General features: G+C 35.2%; 1 protein-coding gene across 1 annotated transcript; it reads left to right on the top strand.

Annotated features, from left to right (window-relative positions):
• The first annotated feature begins 7,439 nt into the window (after window positions 1–7,439).
• On the top strand, window positions 7,440–10,496 carry LOC102708750 (ankyrin repeat-containing protein At5g02620-like). The gene is made up of 3 exons (XM_006662856.1): window positions 7,440–8,016; window positions 8,154–8,689; window positions 9,897–10,496. The coding sequence occupies exons 1-3, from the start codon at window positions 7,440–7,442 to the stop codon at window positions 10,494–10,496; spliced, it is 1,713 nt and encodes a 570-aa protein (XP_006662919.1).
• Window positions 10,497–11,810: the final 1,314 nt, after the last annotated feature.

Here is an 11,810-nt window from a genome sequence, read left to right as displayed (position 1 = left end):
TTATGCGTTGTACTCATTGCACGTATTTTCTAGTATTTCAACCAATCAATCTATAATCAAGTAGTAGTGTATTATATCAACTTTGAGAGCCTGAACCTAAGTAATCTATATTCCTAGTGTACCATCAATCTTTGAGTCTCACTTACCACCACTTATATTTACCACTGATCTAAAACATACATCAACAATTGGTGCGCCATGGAGGGGTGTGGTGAGAATTTTCGCTGAAGCTTGATGAATCCCAATTCCAAGATAATGAAGACAAAGTTCACGTTGCGCAAACCTTCAAATTCTGTAGGATACGTTTACTAGCTGAGAAGTGCAGAGCACTTTCTTTCACCGACTCAGGCTGCATTTGATTGAGGGGTAGATAAGTTAACTTACCTGGCACGAAAAACATAGTAATAGATTAGTACATAATTAATTAATTATTAATGATTAAAAAATATAAAATAGATTAATATGGTTTTTAAAATAACTTTTTTATAGAAAATTTTTTTAAAAAATATACCATTTAACAGTTCGGGAAACATACGCGCGGAAAACGAGGGGGTTAAAGTTATCTTAACTGGGGGCGAACGCGGCCTCAGAATCAGGCCATTTGAGGGAGGAGGTATCCCATCAATTCTATTCAACATCAGATTAAGCACCGATGCAATCTGGATCTCCATCAACTGAGTAGCTACCTACCAACTCGAGCTTAGAACCGCTTGAACTCATAGACAACGTCTAGTTTCATGCATCGACCACCAGCAGCAACGCAGGAAGCTTTATTCCTCCAAAGCAGAAGATGAATCATCCCTACTGGCAAAGGAGATGTGACAATTGGAGGAATGCGCCCGTTGAGAAGATGAGACCAAAGACATAGTGAGTCCTAGGCTTGCAAAGATATGATGAACTAGGAACACAAAGTGTAGCGCGACATCCTTCGAATGCAAGTTGATGAAATGGATGTGGTAGCTGCACTACTGGTGTTGACACCAAATTTATTGATTTGACGTGCTGAAAGCACGGGAAGGCTCGGGAGATTTGCTTAATTCAAGTGCAGGTGCTAAGTCTTGGACCAATTGAATTTACGCGTGCTAGTTAATTTGATCCTAAAACTAACAAGACAAAGCAAGAAAAAACGTTAAACAAAAAGTAGTCGATCGGCTATTAAGCCGACGGATACTTCAACACCTAGTCGATTGCAGAAATCGGCCATACGGGAATTTGTATGCACTAGTATAATGTGAATAAACTATCATCGGCTAGAGTAAAATATAATTAATTGCAGAGAGTAGTAGTAAAAAACAATCTTAAAAGATCGGATTTAACCAAGACCATATGTTTGATCTTGACACTCCTCGCACTCATCGATCCTCTCCAACCCTCTTTAGCGATCCATGCTTGGAGTAACCATCCGACAATATTATAAAAATGATCAGCTAGTAACCACACAAGCATAAGTTTAAAGCTATGATCATTACTACTTAATGGTGTTTCATTTGTATTTACTGAGTGAAGTATGATCTCAAATATCTCTACTTGTATGCATACACCAGAGAAAAAGGAAACTTGTAGTCGCCAATCAGTTGACATGAGAACTTCTCATAAGTTGCTACTCTAAGATTATTGCCCCAGGTAAACTTTCTTGTCGGCATATGCATCTCGCTTAAGTTTAAACAATAACGACATTAAATAAAAAGGGCACCTATAACCATATTTTGAAATACTTTTTTCACCTATGTTTCTCATAATATTAATATAACTACCCATAAAAATGGTAATTCTTCATGGCTATACAAACAAATAATGTCTGTAGATTCATTTTGCGTAGTACCATAGAGCTTCGTATTGGTAAAAACATGGCAAAACAATGTGAACTGGGCCAATGTCAGTTGGCTGTTGTCCTGAAGATGGAATCCATCGGCCCATCGGGGATTTTGTTTGTATTTCCCTGTGAATTAACTCCAAAAGGCATTCGCCCTGTGTACTATGTATGAGGGTGATACATGAGATCGAAAATAAGACGGTGTGTATGAGGTAATAGGTTACCCATGCTTGGGCTCTCATGGATTAGACAATACCCTGCTTGTGCTCGTCCGCATAATGATTATCTAAAACCGTACAACATACTTAGTAATGATATGCTACGTCATGTTCTTTGAGAGATCCCCTACCTTCCCTGGGGGACAGGGTTACAAGAGCTATAGAGTAAATATGATACGATTAAGCCTAAACCGACTCAAAGACAATAATCTAGAAATAGAATCTAGATCTTACCATATATACTAACTGATCTGACCTAATTAATGTTCTATTTTACATATTTCTTTACAACTTGTGACCATTTCCTATAGATAAGTACGACACACGGGATATCTTATATCCGGGTTCCCACATTTATAATTAAGTGGAGCATTAATTGTTATCTTTACATTTACATGTAGGAAGATTGATTTTGCTTTATCTAAATCCACCTTTCTTCAACAAAACTCCTGGCGTAGCAACGAATTAATCCATGGACATACCGTGCAACTTCTGTACGGCACAGATGTGGAAGCCATTCTTTTTTCCTTTTCGTTTCTCTTACTCAACTGTATAAATTTCTAGAACTTGAAGATTAAAAGTATAAATATTTGAGATAGAATCTAAAAAGACAAGTAACTTAAAACTGAGGAAGTAAACAGTTTGTAAATTATTGAGATAGAGATATATAAAATTTAAAAAAACTTAGTTTCGTCAGTTGTGTGGTTACAACGATGTGTGGCACGACGACATCAACCTTATGATAATCAAAACTGGGGGCGTATTGATCATTGACAGGCACAAGATGAAAAGACAGGAAAGGTCGGCGTTGACTTCAAATCCTCTAAACATGGTCGCCATGGGAGGGACCATTATCCTTTTAGGTTTACTGTACTACCTTCAAGGGCCTTCAGCCGCTGCTCTCTGATTTTGTGCAAGGTGCGACATTTTCAGCGACTTTGTGCTCTTTTTACTTGCTACAATTTTATCATTCTTGCCATCTTCTTGTGAATTTTAGTTTGCTCCGTTCTACCGGCTCTTAGATTGTGTCGATAATCACGTCAGTTTGTTACATTTGATGGCATCCTCCTTTGATTAATACATGGTTAATTTGTGGATTTACATGTGGGAATCGGATTACCAAGGCGCATTTAGTTCGGTTGTTGCAATATGATTCAAGAACAGTTACGGGAGATCATCTGCTTGCGTATATATCAATCGTAGAAAAAACTTGAAGGGGCAAATTTTCAGCCTGTGTGCAACGGCGCCACAACTGATTGACAGTGATTCCAACACCGGCTACGTACTGAAACTGTGAGCAAAATATGGCAACGCTCCTCAGTGGAGAAGTACCACAAACATATATAAAGTTTTTAAAATATCGATTCTATCATACGATTTTATGTTTTTATGATTTTAATTAAAGGGTCTGACTGTACATTTTTAGGAATTTTATGTGTACGATTCGTACTTGGACTCCCAAATTTGATTTCGGATCCTAACATTAACAGCAATTTATCACACAATCCCCACCCAAAGTTTACTTTTTAAAAATGGTATAATTAGTTTGTGACATCAAAAGATGTTGAATCTTTAAATAACCATAAGAAACTTTTGCATTTCAATACCACTCGAAGATCCAAACTTTTAAGTATATAGTTTTTTCTATCCTTGAGAAGTACCCTAAGGCTTCAAAAATTTTAGTAAAAAGATAATTTTTTAAATATGATAAAAAAGCTCTTAAGTATATACCATATATGTTTCATATTATAAGATGGATTGGTCCAGCTTATATTCATTCCTAAATCTATATATATATATATATACACACACAGACGTGTCTATATTCATAGATTTATTCGCTTACGTATGAATCTAAAGATTGCTAAAACATCTTTCAATATAGAACAGAGATAATACTATTCTGCCAGGTTGCGTTACAATATTTGCATATTTGTCTTCTCTCAACAAAATTGTCGAGTAAAATTGTCTAGCATAATCCATTCAAACGTGAGAAAATTAAAAATACGCTCAATAGTGTTGTCATTACCGTTAATGCTATACAATATTAATGGCCTTGAGGGACGGGCTTTGTGTCCGGCAGGCGGCAAAGGTGTGGCTGGCGACGCTATGGACGAGGCTGATCCAATAACCACCGGTCGTCTAAAATTGACAGGTCGTAGCTATATAGGAGCTATTTTTTCGCTTATGTTTATGTTTATAGTATCTCTATTTTTTATACCATGTTGTTGATTTTAATGTTCATGTTTGACCATTCGTTCTATTAAAAAATCATATAGTTATTAATTACTCATTAGTACAGATCCTCTCATTTGTAGCGGCCCGTCACATGCCTGGGCTATTCGGCCGTCAGAATAAATTCATCTTAATCGGACCTAAAATAAGTCCGTCATAGATGTAGTCGCACAGCCAAATCTAGGTTCATATGCTTAGGGCCCATCAGAGATGATACTCATCTGTGGCGGACACAAATGTAAACCTGATTGAGATTGTCTCAATTATCTCAATCGGGCCAAACTATTAAGTCTGTCAGAGATGACACTCATCTCAATCGAGCCTAGATTATGGTCCGTCACTGATGACCCTTATCTCTGATGGGCCTAAATTATGGCCTGTCACATATGACTATTTTTAAATATAATAACTTCAAATAATATTTTTAAATACTAAATGATTTCAAATGGAAAAATTATTAACAACAAAGTTATATAACTTTCGAAGATTCACAACTTTTATTTTGGTCATTTTTCTATATAATATTTTTGAACAATTTGAATTTAAATTTAAAAATATGACAACTTCAAAACAATATTTTCAAATACTAAATGATTTCAACTAAAAAAGTTATCAACACAAGTTTTATAACTCATCAAGATTTATAACTTTTATTTTTGTCATTTTTTATATATCCTTTTTTTAAAACAGTTTGAATTTGAATTTGAAAATATGATAACTTCAAACAACATTTTCAAATACTAAATGTTTTCAACTAAAAATGTCATCAACAACAAAGATATATAGCTCATCAAGATCTATAACTTTTATTTTGGTTATTTATTCATCTGATAAAGTGCTAGTAACATTGGTTAAAAAATTGACATATCTATGTCATAGTTTATAAACCAGATAAGAAATATATGAATTTTATAAACAATGTTACTATTACTTTATCGGATGAAGAAATAACCAAAATAAAAGTTATAGGTCTTGATGAGTAATACATCTTTGTTATTGATGACTTTTTCAATTAAAATCATTTAGTATTTCAAAATGTTATTTGAAGTTGTCATATTTTCAAATTCAAATTCAAACTGTTCAAAAACATGTTCTATAGAAAAGTAAACAAAATAAGAGTTATATATATTGATGAGTTATACAACTTCGTTGTTGATGACTTTTTCAGTTAAAATCATTTAGTATTTGAAAAACATTATTTAAAGTTGTCATATTTTTAAATTCAATTTCAAATTGTTCAAAAAATGTTAGATAGCAAAAATACTAAAGTAAAAGTTATATATCTTTATGAGTTATACGTCTTTGTTGTTGATGACTTTTTTAGTTAAAATCATTTAGTATTTCAAAATATATTTTAATGTTATCGTATTTTCAAATTCAAATTCAAACTGTTCAACCAATGTTGTATAGAAAAATGAACAAAATAAAAGTTATAGATAATGATGATTTATACAACTTTATTGTTGATGACCTTTTCAATTGAAACCATTTAGTATTTGAAAATATTGTTTGAAGTTGTTTTATTTTTAAATTCAATTTCAAATTGTTCAAAAAATGTTATCTAGCAAAAATACCAAAGTAAAATTTTTATGAATGTTGTTGTGTTAAATATATTGATGATTGTGTTTTTGAATGAATATATACGAATTGGAAAGGATGTGACAACCTGGCTCAGGGATTAATAGGATTAATAGAATACTCATACTAACAAATTACAATTTCTTTCTTGGAAGCAATATTCAAAGGAACTATGAGGTTAAGCATGCTTAGCCTAAAGCAATTTCTTGATGGGTGACCTACTGGCAAGATACACGGCTAACCAAATACCTGTTAGAGATGACCAGAGAGGCACGCATATGACAAAGCCTGTCAGAGATGACCACCAAAGAGGCACACATATGAAAAAAATTATTTTTTTTGGATTATACTCATCTGTGACGGGTCTAGAATATACGCCCATCAGAGATGAGAGTCATCAGTGACGGGCCATAATCTAGACCCGATTGAGATGAGTGTCATCTGTGACGTCGGATGCCCGATTGAGATATTTTCTCACATCACTGACCTTAGTTTAGTGACGGGAGCCATGTCCGATAGAGATGACACTTTAAGCCCGTTAGAGATAACCGATTCCGTTCTAGTGATTTTTTTTTGTAATTTTGCGTATTTGGATAAAATTTTTGAATAAGACAAATGGTTAAACGTAAATTGAAAAGTGAACGGCGCCATATAAAAAATAAAGGTGATATAAGCGAGCATTTAAATTTTTAACTATAAATATGGAGTTTATTTTAGGTTTTTTTATTATAATTTATTTTTAGCCTTGACTTTTAGACTGCTAACGACACATATATAAATATTTTATTTGCAAATTATTTTTTTTTGCCAATATACCATTTGGCATTTTTACTAAATAAACCAAACGAACACCCCGTAAACATGATCTTCATTGCCATATCTCTAAAACCAGGAACTTCAAATGTCATGGATCCAATTTCCCCTCCGGAACAGTTTAGAACCTGTACCAATGTTAATAGGGGTGTATATTTATCAATTGATAGAATTTTCATGAATTGTGACTGACCTTTCTTTCAATGCATCTAATGGTGTATCTTCTTTGTTTGTTCACACAAATGTTATTCTTCTTTTGATGGTGCAACACAAGACAATGATGGGTTAAATTTGAATAAACTATACTTTCTCAAGGATTAATCTTTCTGTGATGACAGAAAAAATTCTTTAGATAGGCATCGGAAATCGGAATACATCTAAAATACTCTAGAAACTACAACTAAAATGTAAATTAAAAGTCACACCTTGTCAAGGATTAATATTTTTATATTAAGCAGATTTTACTTGTACATTGTGCAAGAGATTACTGATAAATAAGAAACAAATCAGGTGTCTGACGAATAGAAAAGCTGGTATCAAAATAATGACCTAAAGTCTTCTTTTGTTCAGTTTCGTACAAGAGTTCAAAAAAGCTGGTTGGAGTGTTTCTTCGATGAAACATAAAACAAAGCAGTGACCATTATTTACATCTCCAGTCAATTTGGAAAAGCAAGCTAGTATAAACAACCTGCAGGCTGCACCTAGTTCTTTACTAGATCTATCAGATGAATCCAGGAGAACCATCAAATCATGCACCAGCTGATCATCAGGGGAAACCACTGATGGATAAAAAGCTCCTGAAAGCAGCTACGCTTGGTTCATTTGAAGAATCAGACAGTGCAGTAAAGGTAAAGTGCTCACTAAACAGAAGAATGCTGCTTGGAAGAACTGCACAGGGGAACACCTGCCTTCACATAGCTTCCATGCATGGCCATGAGAGATTCTGCAGCGATGTGCTGGAGATCGACGACTCTCTGCTTGCTGCTGTCAACTCCCATGGGGAGACACCCCTGCTGATCGCCATTACCAGTGGACACCCCTCTCTGGCCTCTTTTTTTCTCGGTCGCTGCAATACTAATCCAGTGTTCAGTGGTTCAGTCTTGATACAGGATTGTGATGGATGTAATGCACTGCACCATGCCATTCGCAGTGGCTACAGGAACCTTGCTTTGGAGTTGATAACAACTCAGCCTGCCTTGTCCCAAGGTGTGAACAAGTTCAACGAGTCCCCCATGTACCTTGCCCTGACGAGAGGTTTTACAGATTTGTTTGAGGAATTGTTTGCAATTCCTGGCTCAGCTCATTCAGGAAGCTACAGCTACAATGTTCTTCATGGTGCTGTGAAGTATGGGAATCCAGGTGAGAACAATGGAATTAATACGGTAGAGAACACATGGATAGTTACGTTTTGGACTCTGAAACTTTAGATTAATTATCTTGAGCATCTCACTGATGAGTCTCTAGTTAATTTCATTTTGCTCCCAATTTGTTTTCAGATATTGTAAAAAAAATTATGAGGTCCCGCCCATGGCTGGCCAGGGAAGAAAACGACTCTGGCCATACTCCCATGCAGAAGGCAGTACACTGGGACAAGGGAGAAATGCTAGGAACAATGTTGGAACATGACTACTCTCTGGGTTATGTAGGGAGCAGCAAAACTGGCAGACCTCTGCTTGTTTCTGCAGCATTTCAAGGCCATGTGAGTGCTGCTCAAGAGCTTCTTAGGCACTGTCCAGATACTCCTTGCTGCCAAGCTGATGGTTGGACATGCCTTCATGAAGCTATAGAGTTTGGCCATGCAAACTTTGTTGAGTTCATCCTAGGGGCACCACAACTTGGAAAGTTAACCAACATGCGAGATGGAAAAGGAAGGACTGCGTTACATCACGCAGTCCGGAAGTGCAATCCCAAAATCGTGGCTGCTCTCCTTCGCAGAGGCTCTCGCATAGACTGCACAATGCTTGACCAAAATCGTGATCCAGCCATTTGGGGATTAGACGAGGCCATTCATCATGCCAAGACTTTAAACTGGGTACGTTATGGCGCCGATGTATTAACCCATCTAAATGATTACACAGTATAAATAGAAAGACAAATTTTGGAGCATTTTTTCTTGAGTAGGTAGAAAACAATGGTATCTCATGCTACCATATCAAGGATGGTTAAATTGGTCTGAACTTTGACTATCTGTTGCTCAAATAATATTACTAATATATTTTTTATAGAATAAGTATATCTGTAATTTGACTAACTGTTGATAAACTAATTTAAATCCACAAAGCCTGAACTTTTCAAAATACATCCTAAAAATCATAGGGGGTGGGGGGGGGCAATCAAGAAAGTGTGTGAGGCTGCTATTTCCAAACACAGTTTAATTATTACCTAATGAGAAAAATGGATTCTCCTTTTTATGTGGTAGTGAAGTTCTAAGTGCATGACTCTGTTTAAATCCTGTTCCATTAGACGTTGTTTGGTTCTTCCCCGAAATTATAAGAGGACCACTGGAGATTTACCTAATCACTTCCTTGTCCTTAAGTTTTGCCCATTCCCTCATATAGCTCCGAATTTCAGTTTGGAACCCTTCCATACCATTTCCGTCAAAAGTTAGCTGACCAATAAATTTTTCTCAAAAGTTCATTTTACCCTTTGGTACGAAGAAACATATAAATATATTGTTGGAGTATAAAAATTTATTACATGAGGCTATTGTATTTATGATTTCGTTCTGCTAGACATATTTATGACAATAATTATTTGTATATATGACACAAAAAGTTAATATTTATTTTTAAGTGATTAAAAGTTTTTTATGACCATATTTATAGATAGCAGTACAGAAAATTCTTATGCCTTATATACATAGATTTATATTGTACTACCAGGAAAAAATGCTACAAATACACTTTTAATAATTTAAATAAATGTTAATTTTTGTGTCATATGAAAAGTAAATTTTGTCATAGAAATAGCTTACATAAACAAACTTATAAATACAATAGTATCTCAAGATACGATGTATCTCAAGGTACCACATATTTTACACTAAAAAGTGTGCTACCTTGAAATACTTTCTCAAGAACGGTAAAAAAAGCTCTTTTTCTTGTCACATGGCACAGCACATCCAAAAACAGGCTCATAACAGACAAGCAGTAAATTTGGATCTATTGGTCGAACTGTTTATAGTAATTGATTTAGAACCGTCGTATTGTGAGATTCACTGTGCCTTTTGATTCATGCAGAGTAAAGTTTCAGTGCTTATGCTGAAAGCTGACCCTGGAAATAAGTCCACAGTCGATAATCTCTACAAGAAAGCCAAACGAAATGTAATCGAGGCATCAAGGAAGGATGCGAAGTGGCTAACTGAAATGTACACGACCAACACCTCGTTGGTGGCCATCCTGATTGCAACAGTCACCTTCGCCGCCGCATTCACCTTGCCCGGAGGATACAACTCTGATTCAGGAAGTGATCAAGGGCTTCCTGTCATGTCAAGAAACGCCGCGTTCCAAGTGTTCTTGGTCTCGGATACCCTAGCCATGCTATCTTCACTTGCTGTTGCCTTCATATGCATCTTGGCGAGACGGGAAGATCTCGAGTTCTTGCTTTACTACAGGTCCCTCACCAAGCAGCTTATGTGGTTCGCATACATGGCAACAGCTACGGCATTTGCTACTGGTTTATACACGGTACTGTCCCCTCGGTTGACATGGTTAGCCGTTGGAATTTGCATTCTGTCAGTTGTAATGCCCATTGTTACCAAGGTGCTCGGGGAATGGCCCATGTTGATGCTCAGAATGCAATTAGGATCATCTACGCCAGAATTCCTTGATATGGTCTGAACTATTTGGTTTTGATTTATATTGTGCTATGTTCTGTTTCACAATAGGGCAACTCTCCGATGCATTTTACTGGTAGTATTATACCACTAGTAGAAAAAGGGTATTTTTGTATTTTATTAATTACTTGATTAGTAGTATTTTGTAATTTTATTTTTTTTTAATAAAGATCACAACAAAAATGACGATATAACTCCTTCAAATTTGTACTACACATAATATCATTAGTGTATAATTTAATCATAGTCGTTTGATAAAAATAGATCAACGGTATAGATTAAATTCTACTTCCAGTAAAATACATCGGAGTCGGTGTCTTCACAACACTATCTATTAATGGATTAATGTGCACTCTTTATTGCTTTAATGATCCTCCTACTCTTAAAACAATCCGTCTGAAAACCTAAATATCTACTAGTAATTCCTAGCTAGTTAATTGGGCAGCTTGGGCATACGCCGTTCGACGTCCTCACGGGCGTCCTCCGGCTGCTCCCTCAACAGTGTTCATAAAAACCGACCTGAAATTATCATTGGAAACCGAATATGGAAGCACACGAGATAAGACCTAAAACTAACTACGTCAGCGAGGCAAGTTACTTGTTAGAAAGAAATTATTTGTTTAAGTAAGCAGACAATTAAGCTAAAATAAAAACATTACATAAAAAGATTAACTGACCAACAATATTTTTCTCGTATCATTTGTGCCAAAAAGCAGGTGCCGCACTTTTATGTAATGTGGACCAGATCATCGCTTTTCCCTATACTAATTGATGGATTATGCCATTCTCATGGTTTTATTGTGATATTTCCAATAGAGTCATGTCGTCAAAACATATTTAAATGGATGAATGAAATATGTGCTCTCAATACAAAATTTCACTTCATCTACGTGAAACTCAACTGATCTCTTTCATTATAAATTTTATGTCACATCTCCATTTTTGCCTATGTGTCTTATCATTTAATAAGATTAAAACCTCCACTGAGACTAGCCTTAGCACAAATTAGGAAAGAACACACTAGCACACATGTAAATGTAGATGTACGGTTGAGATCTCTGGTGCAGGTTATATATATATATATATATATATATATATATATATATATATATATATATATATATATATATATATATATATATATATATATATAGACACACACATATACGTATATATTTTTATACATATATGTACGTATATATGAAAATATGTAATAGAACATACTCTTACTCTTGGTCTACTAGGGTGCACACATATTCAAGCATATATAAAGGGCTAAGATTATGTGTACATGAATATATGTTCTAAAAATCCACTT

This window comes from Oryza brachyantha, chromosome 11, assembly GCF_000231095.2.
Source record: "Oryza brachyantha chromosome 11, ObraRS2, whole genome shotgun sequence".
Lineage (NCBI taxonomy): Eukaryota > Viridiplantae > Streptophyta > Magnoliopsida > Poales > Poaceae > Oryza > Oryza brachyantha.
The sequence above is the reverse complement of the archived record's forward strand: the minus strand, read 5'-3'. Positions and strand labels throughout refer to the sequence as shown.